Source organism: Megalobrama amblycephala, linkage group LG7 (genome assembly GCF_018812025.1).
Source record: "Megalobrama amblycephala isolate DHTTF-2021 linkage group LG7, ASM1881202v1, whole genome shotgun sequence".
Taxonomy (NCBI): domain Eukaryota; kingdom Metazoa; phylum Chordata; class Actinopteri; order Cypriniformes; family Xenocyprididae; genus Megalobrama; species Megalobrama amblycephala.
In genome coordinates, this window is record NC_063050.1 from 17,131,178 (window position 1) to 17,151,384 (window position 20,207).

A 20,207-nucleotide genomic window follows, 5' to 3' on the forward strand; every position below is an offset into this window, starting at 1 on the left:
AAAACTTTTGATGACATTTTAATAACTGCCTTTTTCAGACTGTGCTGAGAGTCTGAAAAACTGGAAACTCCTCTGATTCAAGTTCAACAACCATCACATTTTCCCATCACTTTGTTTGTTATCGAGAGTATAGCTGTAGGCTCCAAATTATATTATAGCCGCCTATATATTTACTCAAGAAATGTCAAGATAGACACCTTTTATATTTGGCTACACAACTAAATTTCAGGCGCTTTGTCACAAGTCCAAGACGGTCTGCATCTTACACTCTTAAAGGTTCTTTATTAGCACGGTTCCATGAAGAACATTCTCAACAGACAAAAGGTTCCTCACACAATTCTTTTAGAACAACTGTTTATTGAAAGTTACTTTGGGGAACCGAAAATGGTTCTTCTATTGCGTCACTGCAAAAGCCCCCTTTTGGAACCTTTATTCTTAATTGTGTAGACCAGCAGCTGCCATGCTTAAACTGGACTTCCAGCAGTGACAGACCACACAAATGTGTTCAAGAACTTTATTTTTTAGAATTATACCTGGGACATACATAATAACCGACGGGATTAAGGTGAGTGAGAGGAGGCACTATGGCAGGACGTTGGCATAGCCCGTCACGCTGGAGATCCCTCAGTCCAAAACGGGCTGCAGTCCTTCCAATGTGACGTCATTGCTTCCGCAAGCGCCCCCCCCCCCCCCTTCCCCCACCCCCCAGTGTCGGCGGCGCTCGCCTGCTGCTGACTACACAATCCAACATGGAGTAGTGAGAGATGGGGGCTCCTCTTCGAGACCAGCGCGCAGGCTTCAGCCACGGCAGGCGACGCGAGGCGAAAAATCAGCGATACAGCCATCGGGATGTTGCATAACGCGAGGATTCCTGGCTCTTTAAGCAGATGCATTGCAAACCGTGACGGATAAAGTGCATTGCGCGGAGGAAGAACGAAAATAAGGAACGCTGAAACGGATTTGGGGGAAACTCGTTGATGCACTGGACTTTAAAAAAAAAGGCGAGGTGGAAAATCGAGACAACATGAAGCCCGAACGCTGCGCGCCCGCGGTGGGATATTATTTTTATTGTAGGTGAAACGAGGGGGAAAATGACTGAGGAATCGCACCCAGACGAGTGAGTATTCACTTTTTAAGAAAACGAAGCATGTGGACACGAATGGAAATCTTATCCTGTGTCCAAGAATGCGTTCCCGAGCTATACGAGGGGTCAGTCAAATGCAGGGAATTCGTGCATGCGCTTCTGAGTGGGACGTTGGAGATGTTAATACTAAGAAACAATGCAGTGTCAAAGAGATTTGAGTGCTGGGCCCCTGCTGCAGGGCTCTGGTCTCAAACCGAGAACGGGGGGAGGAGGAGGGGCTCGAGCGGAAACATTTTGTGGAGAGATCCTTTACCGAATTCCTTATATCACCTCGACCCTAAAGATGAATTACCGCTCCGAGAAAGCAACTAGACGACTGCTAAGTTTATAAACATGCAATGCTGGAGCAATGTGCTTGTGTAGGCTCTCAGAGCGGCCGTTCTTGGTGTCTTTCTTTGTGGTGGTCTGACATGCTATATCCGCCATTTCTTTTTCGTGAATCGCTCTCATTTGCATACTGTCCTTCATTCATAAAAATACAGGCGGGGGCGCGCACAGCAGAGAGAGCGCCTCAGAGCTGTCCTGATGTTAAAGCAGGCCCTATATGGCATATATAGGCCTATATGTGCGTTTTAAATGTTGAATTTAATAATTGCATTCGCAAAAACGCGAATGTAAACAAGTTACATGAATGTAGCGCATAGTATCTGTTGGTTGTCATAATAGTAGCCTGTCCTACTGTTTAGCAAGTAGTTTAGTTACTGTTTTTTTTTGCTACATTCTTCTGCATAACATAAACACTTCTTTCTTCACGGTATTTGACTCGGACGATCAAAGTCTCGTTAATAGCATTAGGGCCGTGTTAAATGGCTCGTTAACTCAGTGAGCTCTTTAGGGGCTTAAAATCAACTTCTGTAACATACACTCAATCTGTATTAACAAGGCAATGTTTATTTGGACTGTCTTTTATGCCGCAGTCCGTTTTGATCAAACGATTATGTGTAATGAGAGCTTTAATAGCCTATTCTGGAGATTATTATTTAGAGGAAACTGTGTTGTAACATTTTTTCAACGTCTGTAACTCGTGTTTTAGTATTATGTATCTAAAAATGTCTACCAGAAATTAAAGTATTTTAGAAATCTATTACTTTTCTTTAACCCGTGAAAATGAATGTCAAGTAGCCTACAAAGAGTGCTATAATTTTCCCTATTCCTGGTGGTTACGCCAATTGAAAACATGGACATTACTTTTTTGTTTTTGAATTAATTATGATAATCAGTTTTAAACTGTTATATATTTTTGATAATGAATCATGACAGATACAGATACCCAACAGTCACGTGTTGCTTTGGTTACCGTCTCGCGCAAAGGCGATTTTTGACTGGACTTGTAATAACTTTTTGATTACTAAAACTAGTAAAAAACTACTAAAGCTTAGCCTACAAAGAGTGTTGTTGTTATAATCTTCCCTACTCCTAGTGGTTAACGCCAATTGAAAACATGGACATTACATTTTTTTTTTTTTTATTAATTATGATAATCAAATAGACAATTAGGAAAACACAAAACAATTATAACATATGTGTGTTTAAATACGTCAAAAATGTTTACTTTTTATGTGCCTTCACACTAGCTAACCGTCAAATATCTTAAAGACGTTTTAAACTGTTATATATTTTTGATAATGAATCATGACAGATACAGATAGCCTACCCAACAGTCACGTGTTGCTATGGTTACCGTCTCGCTCAACGGCTGTTTTTGTTTGCGAACTTACATCCGACTGACCTTGTGTGGTATAACTTTTTGATTACCGAAACGTCGTTAAAATACATCAATTCATAAACAAGGACCAGCCTAAACTTAGTAGGAACTGCTTGTTGTCCAAAAGTTACATTTATCATTTTAATTGCTTGAACTCAACTTATATTTCCTCAACTAGAGATGTATCGCAAGAGCGTAACCCCGAAGCTGGCGGGCAATTTCTCTTACTTTAATTTATGGCACACCCGTTTGAGTAAATACGTGTGTCACACTGAGATGTAAAGGCCCATATAATAGCCTGAGGTTGTGAAATGTTGACTTTTATCGGCGGAGGGGAGGGCTATGGGCTACTCCAAAAATGGGAGGAGGTTTCTGAGAAGGCGCTCCCGGAATGATTGTGAAGGGAAACAATGGTGAGAGGATTAAACAAAGATCCGGCGGAAGTGAAAGAGGTGGGTGAAGCGGTGAAGCGTAACTTTGCTGTCACGCCCCTCGATTGTTTGATTCTCAGTGTCGTGCCAAACATGAATGGATTACTCTGCACAGTTCACTTGACTGCAAGGAAATCTTTCTCCTTTACTTAATAGGCATATCTCTCTTTTTGAACCGTTATGGCCCCAGGTATCACAGATTGGAGATCCATGTCATGAAACATATATCTGTGACTTAAAAAAAAAAAAAAAGTCTGAAAGCCATCGGAAAGCAGTTGCAAACAGAATGCTATGCTTTTTGTTACTTCACTGACTTAACTGCCCCCACAAAGTGTCCAATGCTTTTTAATTGAACAATTTTTAAAACATACTTTTGTTTGTGAAATGTGTTGCTTATTTTTTCTCATTTGGATTGAGTTTGTTATCTCATGCATTGTTTAAAGGCTTAAAGGGATACTTCACACAAAAATGAAAATTATCCCATGATTTACTCACCCTCAAGCCTTCCTAGGTGTATATGACTATTTTCTTTCAGACGAACACAATCAGAGATATATTTAAAAATATCCTTAGTCCTCCAAGGTTTATAATGGTTGTGAATGGGGGCCCAAATTCTGAAGACAAAAAAAATGCATCCATCCTTAAAAAAATGAATCCATACGACTCCAGGGTGTTAATAAAAGCCTTCTGAAGGAAGGGAATCGATGTGTTTGTGTAAGACAAATATCCGTATTTTAAAATATATCCTTAATTTAAAGTAAAATAACAAGCTTCCGGCACGACAGCCATATGCATTCGATGTACGCCCAAAAAGTGTTAACTTCCACGGCGTAGTACACTACGCCATGACGTATAACGCTATGTCCTTTGCTATAATTGTAAGTGTTGTAAGTCCTTTGCTATAAGTGTTGTTCGTTATGTCATTGTGTAGAACATCATGGCATTGTGTACTACGTCGCAGAAGTTAACGCTTTTTGGACGTACGTCAAATGCGTATGGCTGTCTCGCAGAAAGCTCATTATTTTACTTTAGAATGTCTTAAATAAGGATATTTGTCTTACAAACACATCGATTCGCTTCAGAAGGCCTTAATTAACCCCCTGGAGTCATATGGATTCATTTTTTATGGATGGATGCATTTTTTTTTCATTATAGGGCATGTTGTAGTCCATATTAAAATATAAAAAATAAATTGAAAATTTGAAAATAAATAGCCTATTAAGTCTTTAAGTATTAAGTATTTGGTGCTGTGATGAACAACATTGCGAATACAAAAAAAATGAATGGCTGTTTGAAGCATTTTAAATACTGTAGTACTTCATCTGCTTTGTTAACGTGGTTTCCGGGGTAACCGCTGCATTTCTGCTGTTCCATCAGCGCCCTCTGCTGTCAGAGAGTGAACGTGCACTTTCATTCAGTGCGTCTCTTTTACTCGTTCTGTCATGTGCTTCTCATGCACGTTGGGTTTGATTTCATAGTGTGTGTGCCTCTTTGACGCCGCATACAGCGGTGTTGTGGATTTTATATGGCTGATAGGTAAAGTATTCTTAAAATGTAATATAAAAATTAGAATAATTCATAATAAATAATTATTCACAGTATTTTGAGGTGCCCACAGTAACAACATTGTGTATATTCATTATCGTGATATATCGTATTACTGTCAAAACATTTGTTACAAGAACTGGAGTGAAGGAAAATTGTCAGCCAGTTTATTTTAAATTCTTATTTGCTTAAAAGTGTTGTTTTAGGATTTTGGATTGGCCTTTTAAGCAATTTTACTATAATAAGCTACACTGTGCTAAATTTTTACTCTAAACCATTGGTGGCCTTTGCCTGCTTTATGTATTTTGGGTTTGCTTGACTGATGTTGCCTAAATGGGTCACTGTCCTGTGCTGTTCTCGCCACTTCCTGTGTGTTATTGCAGTTGACATCTTGACCATTAGGCCTTGTATCACCACAATGCATATCTGCTCTCGCTGTCACATAAGTTCCATTTTTCAAAATTAACTGTATAATTGGGGTTCATTATGACTGAAAATTTATAAATATCAAGGAGAGCTTTAAAGGACTAAAAAATGAAAATTTTGTCATCATTTACTCATGTCATTACAACCTTGTAACATTGTAACAACCTTCTTCAGGGGTAAGTAAATGATGACAAGATTTTTGTTTTGGTTGAACTATTCCTTTAAAATGTTAAACATTCTAGAGTTTTTTGGAAACTCTAGAATGCTGGTGTGGAATGCGAGTTCCTCAAAAACGTGCTGAGCAAACCAGTGGCTCCCCATTGGTAATGACTGTAGCCTGAAGGTGTGTGAACGTGCTCACGTGAACTGGCTGGCGCCCAGACCTCAGACCCGGATGCCCTATGGGCCGTTTGGGAGGGGAGGAATGCAATCTATATTGATCAAACCAGCATGACCTATATGCAGCACCATTATGGGTCAATATTATCTGAGAGGGAAAGAGAGAGTGACATTGAGGTAAAGTCAGTCCAGATGAACTGTTCTGATGGATTTACGGTTAGGATAAGGATTGATTTCCGAGCCAGCCACTCGCTGGAAGTGTTAGGGTAGTAAAATACGGAACGAAGGGACTGCAATGCTGTGATGGGAATTGAGTTCTAAAGAATGGAAGAAGATCAGAATAAAACATTTTTCCTTTGTTTGTTGTTCAGTGTTTGCCAAAAAGTGGATTTTACCCCCCGGAACATGATTTTTACTGGTGGACCCCTCCTGAAATGCGATTGGGCTAGTTTTGAGTAGCAATTGGGCGGGTATTGTTGTGAAAACCTGGCAACCCTGGTTAAAATGACCATTAATGTCTGTATTATCTTATGTACTAGCATAGCCTGATAATTTTATACGTGCATTTGCACTTACCCTACATGTATTCACAATCATCTTTAATGTAATTACTTGTTAAATGTCCAAATATTTCAGTTACAAAAATTATGTAATGATGTACAATTATTCACTTAATAGGCTATTATTATCAAGTGAAAGAAATTACATTCAATTTGTTTTATGCACTATATAAGTTATACATATTTTAAATTAATATTGTTCATATGTACTATATGTATAATCATTAACTGATAGTTGATAGGCACTCGATTTCGAGGGAGAACCTGATTTGTCATGACATCCTTGCACTTCTCCACGTCACCGTTTACGTTCTGAGATAACAATGCCATCAAGCGGTCGGGTTTAAACCAAACAAGAAGCAACTAACACAAATCTTGGGTGTAAACAAATAAATAAATATCGATACAGTATTTTTGAGAATCAATACAGTATCGACAAACACAATATCGTGATATTCACGTGTATAAATATTTTCTCACACCCCTAGTGCACACTGTGAATTAGTCACTTTCATGTTTACATTTAATCATTTAGCAGATTTTATCCAAAACAACTTAGTACAAGATTAGCTATTTATGATCAAAATCTTATATCATGCTATGAGCAATTTTATAACATGGTAACAGTATATTCCACAATATAGTCATTTATCTTTTTCACATCCTGTTTGGTCACAAACCAAAAGATCAGATTGTTAATAACTAGAGCATGATAAGTTTGAAAGTAATTTTACAGACTCCAGCAAAACCTCAGGCTGAGATAAGGAGGAAATGAACTTGTGTTCTTGACGTTTACATTTATTTCTCAACAAACGTTCCTTGACCATGTGCTGTTTTTAATGCAAGTTTCTGTGTAAACGGCCTTTAAATGTTCTCCACACCATGATTACTGCTCCTGCCTGACTTTGTTTAGTGCTGGAGAAAATTCCTTTAAAAGATCTGGTACATTCCAAATCGCCAAAAGCAATGTCAATTTATATGTTTTCTTGATCAAGCATTAATGTAATTTCCATTCTTTACATAGACTTTTTTTTAATCACCAAAGGTGCTAAAATAAATATGAGCATGATGTATTTGGACACTTGTGCTACACTTTAAAATGAATTTTGAGACATGAGCTGTGAATGAATTCTGTTTGAAAGTTGAGGTAGTATATACCAGCTGTTCTGATGTTGACTGGCGAGTTAATTCCACCATTAATACGAGGTAAAGATGAGACCGTAATCGAAGTTCCCATGCTCTGCCGCAGTCAGTATGTAAATTACATTCTGAGAAATCCTGATCCTAAGTTTTGCATTTGTTAAACCGTCTGTCACATTTTGCACATGGTTGCTCATAAAAATAGGTTAAGCATTTCGGATGGCATTATCATATCTCTGCATAAGGCGTATCACTGTCTTTAAACAACGACAGAAAATCTCATTAGCATAACGAACATCATCCTCTTTAAGATTTTAGTACACCTTATTTGCAATGCAGAGCTGTCATTTGTTAGCTCAGATATCTTCCAGAATGGAGTATGACGTCATCATTATGAGTCAAGGCTCATATCAGACTGCTTAGGCTAAATGCTGCTATATTAGCATAAGCTTTGACATTATTGAACCAAGAAGCACCAAAGGCTTGTTTGACGCTCAAGTTAGCATAAATATTTATATTTATAAATATATTTTATATAATTGTGGCTGTTTATATATAATTATGTTGCACCTTGAAATATATATGACAAATGCAAATAACCCCAAGAAAAATTTTTATGTCAAAAGTTAAAGTGTACACTGGCCAAAAAAAAGTAGTTGTTTCGATTTAAAGGGGTCTTTGATTATGATTTCACTTTTTTAACTTGAGTTAGTGTGTAATGTTGCTGTTTGAACATAAACAACATCTGCAAAGTTACGACGCTCAAAATTCAGTGCAAAGGGAGATATTTTCTTTTACAGAAATCACTTTTTAAGGACTACAACAAACGGCTGGTAGGGACTACAATAAGCTTCTTCCTGGGTTGGTGACATCACTAACCCTAAAATTTACATAAACCCCGGGAACACGCAACAAAAGGGGCGAGGCCATGTTAGGCTGCTTTAGAGAAGAGGAAGAGTTGTTGTAGTAGAGTGTTGTTACCATACCGTCAATTTACACCAGACCGCTTCAGCAGCGAGCGCGAGCTGTTAAAGCTCCGCCCTCTTCTGAAAAGTGGGCTGGGAGCAGCAGCTCATTTGCATTTAAAGGGACACACACAAAAACTGTGTGTTTCTGTGGGGTATTTTGAGCTGAAACTTCACAGACACAATCTGGAGACACCAGAGACTTATATTACATCTTGTGAAAAGGGGCATAATAGGTCCCCTTTAAATTCATTGAAAGTCTTTGGGATGTGCTGGAGGAGACTTTACAGAGTGCTTGACTCTTGCATTGTCAATACAAGATCTGACCAACAACTGATGCGCCTCTTGATGCATTTGCCTATTTAAATCCAAATAGTAACTTTTTTATTGGGCTGGGCAGTGTATAATGATTAAGATGTGTACACTTTCAAGGTGTAAGGAAAATGTTTTTATTTCTTGCTTGATGGTTACACCACTTGGCATTTGTAGTCGTTAAATCTTATTGAAAATGAAATAAATGTGTGTAAACAACATGAATACAAAGAGTACATTTCTTCTTTGAATCATCTCTGACATTCTTGTTTGTCATTGAACCACATCCTTCTGGCTCTCCCTGCAGTGACAGTTACATAGTGCGAGTGAAAGCTGTGGTAATGACGAGGGATGAGTCTAGTGGGGGTTGGCTGGCTCAGGAGGGCGGCGGTCTCAGTCGAGTGGGCGTCTGTAAGGTGGTCCCAGCTGACCTGGAGCTCCTGGGACGCAACGGCTTTCTCATCTTTGGCGAGAGACTCAAAGACAAGCAGGTTAGAGAGCTGATGCGTGCGAGGCTTCATTGTATGGTTCAAAAATCAGATTCTTCAAGCCTAATATCTTCCTCTTTCTCTGTGCTGAGCAGGTGATCCTGCAGTGCTTTCTGAAGAAAGATCTGGTCTACACTAAAGCCACGCCCACTTTCCATCACTGGCGAGTGGACAACAGGAAGTGTGGCCTGTCGTTTCAGAGCCCAGCCGACGCCAGAGCGTTTGATCGCGGTGTGAGGAAGGCAATCGAGGACCTCACGGAGGGTGAGTGGATCCGAGAGGGAGATGAGAAAGGCATTGTGTTCAATATGTAGCACGTTGACTAAGATTATAACATGAATCTTGCTTTTTCTTCAGGCTCCACTACTTCTTCCTCAACCCTGCAGAATGAAGCCGAACTGGGTGATGATGATGTTTTCACGGTGAGTCTCCCTACAGTCTGACAAGAGTCTCTATATTTATGTATTTGCCCTTGAATGGCATAAAAGGGTTAATTGTTATTATTTATTTATTAATCAGCTGATAATTTCATTTATATACATCACTTTGGCAATCCATAGTAATAAATGGCAAGATTTATTCATGTTGTTTTAATGTGACAAATGTCATGCTTCTGTGGACGATTTTGAGGGAAATTGTTGAATCAGAGTTTCAAAATGATTCATAGAAACGAATCAGACTTATCAGCCTTATCAAAAAGCTTTTAAAACATCTTGGCATTGCTTAACTTTATATGACCAGCAAAATCATTGTGACTAATCATGAATATTCAACATATCAGCAGGGTATTATTATCTTCTTCCTTTTTTCTATACATTTATCTACCCAACCTTTGAGAATATGCTATTAATGGGTCACTTGCCATCATTTTTCTGATGGATGGTTTTGTGTGTGAGAGCTGTGCTCAGGAAGTGACCTTTGCCCCCTTTGTCCTCCTATTGCTCCTAATTCAACACAAGAATGCCACAACAAAGCCTTCGGATACAAGAGTCTATTTAACACGCACGCACACATTCAAAAGCCCAAGGTTATACGGAGTAGAAATGTGAATGTGTGTTTCATTTGCTTTGACTTCAGGCTTTAGGTGTTCAGTGATCAGCGTTTGCCACGGTCGCTCTGCAGTGGTGTTCCTCTAATCGCTAACTTTAGAAGTTTATGACTCACAGCTATTCATACAAGCCCAGCCAGACACTGATTATTACTAATCAGAGTAGTCAGTCGCTCCTAAGTTTAGAGAGAGAGAGAGATGGGATGTGTGCTGTAGGTTTAGAATGGGCAGCAGCTGTTGGATGTCTAATTCCCTCTGAGGTAAAGTCTAAAGTGATAATTAGCACAGCCACAAATACATTTCCATCCAGACATTATGCAAACAACTCTGTATGTACTTAGTATGTCTGTAGATTCACACTCACATTTACACTCAAGACTCTTTCATAGATCTATCTATCTATCTATCTATCTATCTATCTATCTATATTGGTGGAAATTATAATTACTATTTTTTTTATGCATTATAATTAACTATATATTAATTATATAATATAAATATTAATTACAATGTGTATTATAATTAAGGCAATACATGCACTTTACAAATTAAAAACAAATTATAACATATTTATAAGTTAATAGTATAAATTATCTTATAAATTTAACAAGATCACATATGCTTTTATGTTTTTGTAAATATGTCTATAACCTTATTATTTATGGTGAACATTTACATTTAACAAACGTAACAGTAAAATTGTTTAAAAAATTGGAAGTAAAATTAACATTTACAGTAAAAAAAAAAAAAAAAAAAAAAAAAAATATATATATATATATATATATATATATATATATTTAAAGGTGCCGTAGAACGTATTTTTAAAAGATCTAATATAAGTCTAAGGTGTCCCCTGAATGTGTCTGTGAAGTTTCAGCTCAAAATACCCCATAGATTTTTTTTAATTCATTTTTTAAACTGCCTATTTTGAGCCGTAATTATATATGCGCCGATTCAGGCTGCGGCCCCTTTAAATTCCCATGCTCCCCGCCCCCGGAGCTCGCGACTGCCTTAAACAGCATAAACAAAGTTCACACAGCTAATATAACCCTCAAAATGGATCTTTACAAAGTGTTCGTCATGCAACATGTCTAGTCTCCGTGAATACAGTAATAAACGATGGTAACTTTAACCACATTTAACAGTACATTAGCAACGAAACATTTAGAAAGACAATTTACAAATATCACTAAAAATATCATGATATCATGGATCATGTCAGTTATTATTGCTCCATCTGCCATTTTTCGCTGTTGTTCTTGCTTGCTTACCTAGTCTGATGATTCAGCTGTGCACAAATCCAGCCGTTAATACTGGCTGCCCTTGTGTAATGCCTTGAACATGGGCTGGCATATGCAAATATTGGGGTCATACATATTAATGATCCCGACTGTTACGTAACAGTCGGTGTTATGTTGAGATTCGCCTGTTCTTCTGAGGTCTTTTAAACAAATGAGATTTATATAAGAAGGAGGAAACAATGGAGTTTGAGACTCACTGTATGTCATTTCCATGTACTGAACTCTTGTTATTTAACTATGCCGAGGTAAATTCAATTTTCAATTCTAGGGCACCTTTAACAAGACAATAGCTGTACTTTTATGTTAACATATTGAAATATGTTTGTTTGTTTTTGTAATCACATTTGCTTTTATTTTATTTAAATAGTCATGTTTTTTTTATTATTATTTTTTTCTTATGTTGCCAGTTATGTATACTGGTGAGTTTGTTACATTATGTTGTGTAGTTAATGTTGATTGCATTATTTTAGTGTCACATGTTACCCTGATGCTGCAGCTGCCAGATTTTTGCTGTAAATTTAACAAAAGTGTTTTACAGTGTAGTGTAGATTTCAGTCCTTGCAGAAGAAAGGAGCCAGATGACTTAAGAGAGGCGAGCTGTGTTTGTAATCATCTCAAGCTCACACACACACAAACACACACACTCTCTCTTTCTCTCTCTCGAGTTATTGATGGCCCTGTGGCTCTCTGTCAACTCTTAAAGCAGATGCTCGCACACACACACACATACACACACACACACACACTCACACATACACACACACTGCTGGCTCTAAACTCAGGCTCCAGGCTTCAGGAAGAGCCACAGGAAGGAGACAGTGTGGATTTCAGGGGTTGAAGGTCAGAGATAATAGTGCTGATGATAGTTCTCAAGCACTTCATTTACACAAACCTTGCACACCCAGACACAGGGCCAAAGGTCAAGCAGAATGACCCGTGCAGAGTTGTTGTTGAACGTTTTAAAAGCTTTTATATACAGACACTTTCTGCATTTTCTCTGACATGGTGAAAGTTAAATTTGAAGTTCTCAATGATTTGATGCATTTAAATGTTTTATTTTTCCTCTCTGAAGCCCAGCTATAATTAGTCTTATATTATGGTAACGTTATAAATCACAACAGTTATTTTTGCTGGAAATTCAATGAGAAATACAGCTCGGTGTGACCCTCGTTCAAGGGCGGGGAGTCATTTGGTTTGTGCCAAGTCACCATGATCCTGCCAACATGCTCAAATTGGGAAACAATTTCTATTCTTGCTCTCTCTGTCTGTCCATCAGAATGCCACAGACAGCTCGTCTAACTCTTCTCAGAAGAGAGAGCCGTCCATGCAGACGCTCGCACCCATCAGCTTCTCTGAGCCCCACCATTGCATTCTGGGACATCTCTACGACCAGCACAGGCACTCTGACCGTTACTACCTGGAACAGGTGAGTTTGTATAAATAATCTGTTTGTGCAACATTTACTCAAGTTATTTGTCATCACAGTGTACTGTTTTTACTGCACTTTGAGTCCTTACTTGCAGTCTATTATTTAGACACTAGAGGCAGTATACTGTTCAGCCAGACTTTTTTTTTTTTTAAATTATGTTCTTGCAAACTGCTTTTTTTCTCAGTTCACTTTTGGGTTAACTGAAGAAAAATGACTAAGTTTGATTCTTTTAAAGAATATCGTATCAAGAAAATCCAAGACTTTTTCCATGTTTAAGCAATATAATCAGGTCCCAGGTGCGTCTACCAACCCAGAAAACGTGAAAAAGGACAACCCAGTAACTTTGTTCTGACAAGCCTTTCTCTGCAAGAATATGAAAAAATGAGCCGCTCAGATTTCGCTCTCCTTGTGACTTAGGAAGGGGATCTTATTATAATATTACCGCCCCTTAATCTGTATGTTTCCACCCATGGCGTCATCATTTTGTTTTCGCAAGCGAAAGCGGTGTACCAGTTCTAACGCCAGGGCAAAGTTCGAGCAAAGCATGCTAACTGTTCTGTCGTTGGCTGCACAGACGAGCACTGAACACTGTTTAGAGTCTCGTTGGCTTGGATAGCCTGCAAGTTGACCCTGGCAAGCTCGATTGCTAAAAAAGGAGCGTTTCTGTCCGAGTGATATTTTGAAAAAAATATCAGACCATTCACAGCATTTGATAGCAATCATAAACGTTAGCCTGGTGTGTATGGCTCTGTTTGGCAAACAGGTACGCTATGTATAGTGGGCGTCCAAACGGGTTTTGCCCAAAAGATTAACATGACGGCACATGCTAGTCGATGAGTTGAATCAACTCCACAGCAACTACATACATTTATCCACTAACCGTTATAAATGTTGTAACTTCTTCCTGAGTCTCTCCATCAGTGTCGACTCCAGTTTTAACAATATAAGGCTGAACACCGTCACTGACAATCCTCATTTTAGCTGCATGAGATTCTCCAGCGTTGTTGTTGTTGAGCAACGGAAGCGCAAGCTGTTAAAATTCCCCCCTTTTTTTTTGGCATGGATCAGCAGCTAATTTGCATTTAAAGGGACACACACAAAAACAGCATGTTTTTGCTTAAACCCAAATAGGGGCATGCTATAATAAATGATCTGTTGGGTATTTTGAGCTGAAACTTCACAGACATTCTGGGAACACCAGAGACTTATATTACATCTTGTGAAAAGGGGTATAATAGGTCCCCTTTAAAGATTAATGATTCAGGTGGGATTAAAATATGACTTAATTTAGTCTGAAAAGTTATCACTTTGCATCTTTTGTTTCAGTGTAGTTTCATTCTTTTTATGCCTCTTTAGGTTTTAAAGATAAGTGGTGGTAATAAGTGATATTACATTTTTTTATCATAAAATACTGAGATATTTGTTCAAGATTTCCAGTTCCATTTCATTCTTCTTACATCTACACCACCGTTCAGAAGTTTGAGATCTGTACGATTTTTAATGTTTTTAAAAGAAATTTTTCTGCTCACCAAGGCTGCATTTATTTAATTAAAAATACAGTAAAAAGAGTAATATTGTGAAATATTATAACAATTTAAAATTACTGTTTTCTATTTGAATGTATTTTAAAATGTAATTTATCCCTGTGATCAAAGCTGAATTTTCAGCATCATTACTCCAGTCTTCAGTGTCACATGATCCTTCAGAAATCATTCTAATATGCTGATCTGCTGCTCAAGAAATATTTGTGTACAATAATTTTTTTCAGGATTCTTTGATGAATAGAAATGGATAGAACAGTGTTTATTTGAAATCTAATCTTTTGTAACATTATAAATGTCTTTACTGCCACTTCTGATCGATTTAATGCATCCTTGCTGAATACAAGTATTAATTTCTTCTAAAAAATAAAAATAAAAATTCTTACTGACCCCAAACTTTTGAACGGTAGTGTATAATGCTACAGAAGCTTTGTATTTCAGATAAACACTGTTCTTTTGAACTTTCTATTCATCAAGGAATCCTGAAAAAAAGTACACAACAGTTTTCAACATTGATAATAATCATAAATGTTTATTGAGCAGCAAATCAGCATATTAGAATGATTTCTGAAGGATCATGTGACACTGAAGACTGGAGTAACGATGCTGAAAATACAGCTTTGGAATAAATCACAGGAATAAATTACTTTGTAAAATATATTCAATTAGGAAAAAGTTGTAATAATAATTCACGATATTACTGTTTTTACTGTATTTCTAATTAAATAAATGCAGCCTTGGTGAGCAGATAGTGAACGGTAGTCTATATCCAGCTTGTGTTTAACTCTAAACATTCTCTCTGTCTCTGCCATTCAGACGGTGCCCATGTTCCCATGTTCACGTCACGTAAGGTTTCACGAGGAGGACGAGGAAATCGTACGGATTAACCCACGCGAGCGCTCTTGGTTAACGGGCTACGAGGACTATCGCCACGCCACCACAGCCACACGGGGCAAACCTCTGCGGCCGGACCCCACGGACGCTTACGTTCACCTCGCTAAGATCGAACCTCCCAAACACGACTACACTTACTCTTACCCACTCAGTGGGGACGGACACACAACCCGCGACAGCAAAACGGGCATCGTCGGCGGCGTGGTCACTGGTCAGCCACGGCCGCTGACTGCCAAATGGCTGCCGCGGCGTGTGGAGGACAGCAGAGAGCGCTTACGGTGCGTGTACTGTCAAAACATGTTCAGTCCGGCCGAAAACGGACGCGGACGCTGTCAGGAAGCTCCGGACCCCGTGCAGACGTGCATTCGTCGGGTGAGCTTCATGTGGTGCGCGGACAGCCTGCTCTACCATTGCATGTCGGACCCCGAGGGCGACTATTCGGACCCCTGTTCCTGTGACGCCAGCGAAGAGCGATTCTGCCTGCGCTGGCTAGCACTCCTGGGACTGTCGCTGCTAGCGCCCTGCATGTGCTGTTACGCGCCGCTGCGAGCGTGCTACCACTGTGGCGTCGCGTGCCATTGCTGCGGCGGCAAGCACAAAGCCGCGGGGTGAGCGGGAGACGTGCGAGCACACCAGCAGCTGGGAAAAACTACAGCGTGAAATGCAAATGAAAAGTGGAAGAATGAACTTGTGGCTGCATTTGAGTTTTGCTCCCCCATTTTTGTTTTGTTTTCTCAATTTTATTGTACTGGACAGCTGTCCTGGTTTGTATTTTTCTTTGTTTTTAAAAGAGTAACCTTCAGCTTCCATTTAAAAGACTACACGATAAATATTCATTTATATATGAAAAGTATATATAAATATATGTAGATATAAATATATAAATCCAGGTACTTTATATTTTTATGCTCATCTGCTTTGAAGGTTTGAATTATCTTCCTTCCGTCTCATCTTTGTTTTAATATGTTGGTTTGATTTGATTTTACTCTCCCGGCGTCAGCCTTTCGTTATGTCTCTCCAGTCAGAGGCTTCTCTTCTACTGTGATCCACTCCGTCTACATAAGACAAACCCAGAGGAATCCAAAATAGCTGACCTGTAGGACGGTAGATCTTGTGTACGCGTGAGTGTGTGTGTGTGTGTGTGCGTGGATGTGGGAAATGACATTTTGCCAAATTGCCAATATTAATTTGCTGTGTGCAAACTGATGGCAAACACATTGCTGCCCAAATGTAAAGCAGGTGTGTGGGTGAATCTCATGAAAACATGTGCAGGTCATATTTTACCCCAAAATAAAAAGAAAATGGGCTTTATCTTGCCTATTTTAGGACCTTTTAGCATTACTTTCATGATAATTAAGCATGTTTGCCAACCAAAGTGTCATTACCGTAATGCAAAAAATTCCATTACCATAATGTTTTTCTATTTTCCATTATTATAATTGTGTTTTTTATTACAAGAAAAGAGGGAAGAGTACACCAAATACTACTATTATGTATAAATACTTTACATTTTTTTCATATTCCAGTAATGAGAGTAAGATTGTTGTTGCACTGCTGTAATGAAATGACGTGCTTGTTTGTCATGAAAGTTCAAAAAGTACAGTTATTGGTTGCTTTCGGGGTGAGATATGAGTTGGACGTGTTCTTTATGAGGTTTTGTGAGGCGTATGTGCCTGCCTGTTATTGATGTTATGAAAACCAGCCTCAAAATCGATGTACCCCTCCTACAGGGGGCGAAAATCAAGATGTCTTTTTCTCTGCCTTTGTCTTAAGCACAACACAAACTAGTAAAACTAACAAACAAGAAAAAACAACCATCTAAACACTGTGCAAGTTGTTGTGAAGTTTTCAAAATATATTTCCAGGTGCTGGCCTATCAGCATCATCCTTCAAAACGACATCCAGCCAATCAGTGGACTGTGACAGCGTTGTCATGACGACTGTGATCCTGTTTGTCAGCTGATGTTTTATGTCCTATTTGTCTCTCTCTTTCTCGTGTCTATCATCTCTCTTTCCCCCCCTCTTCCTGTGAAAAGCTTTTGCAGTAGTACTATCTGATGCGTGACAAAAGAGGAGCAGTTTTATTTTTTTATCGGTGTCCAGGAGAGTGAGTTCTCTGTCTGTCTGATGCTCCTGAACATTCTGAGATTAAAAGAAAGTGCCTGAATCAGCCAGTGCCGTCTCACCCCTTCTGTCCATCTCCAAATCATTAACGTTACGTGGCTGTTATTTCTTCCTTTTGACATCTTTGGGACATGATTGCTTCAATTACAAGAGGTAAAATTTTGTCACAATCGGTCCTTTTTCCCCCCCTTAACCGGCTACAACCACAACATGCTACGCACATCAAGATCATTTGTTGATTGCTCTGTAGAGCAAAACGGTAGGGTTTCAGAAGTAAAATCTTATTCATTTTCTCCATAGAGAAAATTTATTTTTTAGCAACAACATACATGCTTCACAAGCTCAGAGATTGTTAAATGTTGGTATACTAATATAAAAGTCACAAGTCAGTGTCATTTCAACTGTTTAAAAAAACTGTTCCCAACACTCAAACTATTTATATATTTGTATATATTTGAATATTTTGTAACAAATATATCAATAAAAATATATTGAATATAAATAGATTTGTTCTTATATAAAATGACATATGTTTTGTATATCTCACACATATATGTGCGCAGACATTGAGTGCTTCTCAATACTCTAATAATTGACGCTTCCTCGTTTCCTCGCTCCTCCAGCCCTTGACCCGGAAACCGATCGAACTCAGCCGTCTTGAAGGGCATCTCAATTCTCTAATTTCACTGTGAGGAGCGAGGAAGCTTCCTGAGGAGTCATGAGCGAGGATACACAGGTGTATCTTTCCCTCACATCCTATGGGGTGGGGCTAAGACGCAAGGAAAGGATACGGGAATGCACAAATAAGAAATGAGAAGCACCCATTAAAACTCTATATGGACACTTTGACATTTGACACTATCATGTGATAGTGTTTGTGTGTGTGTGTGTGTGTGCGCGTAGAAAGCCGGGCACGTGCTGGTATTACACCCATATTACACCACCAGTGACACTCTGAGTGTGTCTTCCTGTGCATTATCTAACAGATCTCATGAATGAGCAGCCATTGTAATGCAAAGTCAAAAACATATTAATGGTGAGCTCCTGAATGAGTGAATAAAAAGCTTGAGTGAGACAGATGGGGAGAGGGCGGGTGTCCCAAAGGCCTTGTCCAGCTTTGGACCTGTAACTACAAATAGCATCAAATTCCAGCATGTGCAGACATTTAGACCACGCTGGACTCAACAGGAGTCCTTCTTTGTCCTCTTCCCACTGTTAAAGCTGAGGAATCCGGTAACAGCACACTAATGCATATACCACAGCAGGGATGACCAAAACACCTTACAGCATGTCTACACCAACATGACGAAACTAGAATGATCCTGTTGTAATCAACAAGCCAGCATCTGGTTTTGTCAGTTCGTCTGCTGACTGATTTGTTGATAAAAATGGGAGCATGCTAGTTTTGCCATTTGACCTTTGTCTCGTCATTCTGCCTGCTGCCAGCTCTGTTGGTCATTTTGGATAATAACAAGAGTGTACTACTTTTGCTGTTTGTAATGAGAATTTAATTTGTTTTTTCATCCGCTGACATCTTCATTGATGTGTCGCTCTAATGTATCCAGTTTTGTTTTCATTGATTAAAACTCGAGCATTCGAATTCTTCGTTGTCTGCTGACAGCTTCGTTGATAATGTCAGCATACTTTAGTTTTATCTTTGTAATTTTGTCTAGTTTTCTCATTTCATCTACCAACAACTTTGTTGATTATAATGAGAGTTCCAGTTTTGTCATTTTCCTTTTGTCTAGTTTTGTTTTGTCCATTATTTACAAATTAGACACTACGGAAGAGGATTAGGGCAAAGCAATAATAAAAAATTAAACCATCTTGAGATTAAAGTTGTTAAATTTCGAGAAAAAAGTCGAGATAAAATGTTGAGAATAAAGTCATTAAATTACGAGAAAAAAGTCGTTAAATTACGAGAACAAATTCTTTAAATTATGAGAAAAATGTCGTTAAATTTCAAGAAAAAAGTCATTAAATTTCGAGAAAAGTCGTTAAATTTCGAGAAAAAGTCTAAATAAAATGTTGAGAATAAACTCGTTAAATTACGAGAAAAATGTCGTTAAATTTTGAGAAAAAAGTCGAGATAAAATGTTGAGAATAAAGTCATTAAATTAAGAGAAAAAGTTGTTAAATTTTGAGAAAAAAGTCAAGATAAAAGAATAAATTGAGAATAAAGTCATTAAATTACGAGAAAAAAGTTGTTAAATTACGAGAACAAATTCGTTAAATTATGAGAAAAATGTCGTTAAATTTCGAGAAAAAAGTTGAGATAAAATGTTGAGAATAAACTCATTAAATTAAGAGAAAAAGTCGTTAAATTATGAGAACAAATTCGTTAAATTATGAGAAAAATGTCGTTAAATTTTGAGAAAAAAGTCGAGATAAAATGTTGAGAATAAAGTCATTAAATTAAGAGAAAAAGTTGTTAAATTACGAGAACAAATTTGTTAAATTATGAGAAAAATGTTGTTAAATTTCTAGAAAAAAGTCGAGATAAAATGTTGACAATAAACTCATTAAATTACGAGAAAAAAGTCGTTAAATTATGAGAAATTCGTTAATTAAATAATTCGTAATTTAACTAATTTGTTCTTGTAATTTAAAGAGTTTATTCTCAACATTTTATCTCGACTTTTTTCTCGAAATTTAACGAGTTTTTTCTCGAAATTGAACAACTTTAATCTCGAGATGGTTTTATTTTTTTATTATTGCTTGGCTCTAATCCTCTTCCGTAATACTATTATTTATATACTAGTATTTATTTAATATTTTGAATTAGCTTTTTATATATATTTTCAATTTCCATTTT

At 37.9% G+C, this 20,207-nt stretch overlaps 1 protein-coding gene across 1 annotated transcript; it reads left to right on the forward strand.

The window, feature by feature from the left end:
- Positions 1-693: 693 nt before the first annotated feature.
- spred2a (sprouty related EVH1 domain containing 2a) lies at positions 694-17,453 on the forward strand. Its single transcript, XM_048196209.1, has 6 exons — positions 694-1,117; positions 8,875-9,058; positions 9,151-9,319; positions 9,413-9,477; positions 12,681-12,830; positions 15,191-17,453. Exons 1-6 carry the CDS (start codon positions 1,092-1,094, stop codon positions 15,878-15,880), a joined length of 1,284 nt encoding a protein of 427 aa, XP_048052166.1. The 5' UTR covers positions 694-1,091; the 3' UTR covers positions 15,881-17,453.
- The last annotated feature ends 2,754 nt before the right edge of the window (positions 17,454-20,207 follow it).

What these genes read in the sequence shown, in the direction of transcription:
- spred2a (XM_048196209.1), top strand. Translation starts at nt 1,092, where the DNA reads ATGACTGAGGAATCGCACCCAGACGA. An exon ending in AGAGACTCAAAGACAAGCAG is followed by an intron (nt 9,059 to 9,150) that starts GTTAGAGAGCTG and finishes TGTGCTGAGCAG; the next exon opens with GTGATCCTGCAGTGCTTTCT. An exon ending in ACCGTTACTACCTGGAACAG is followed by an intron (nt 12,831 to 15,190) that starts GTGAGTTTGTAT and finishes TCTGCCATTCAG; the next exon opens with ACGGTGCCCATGTTCCCATG.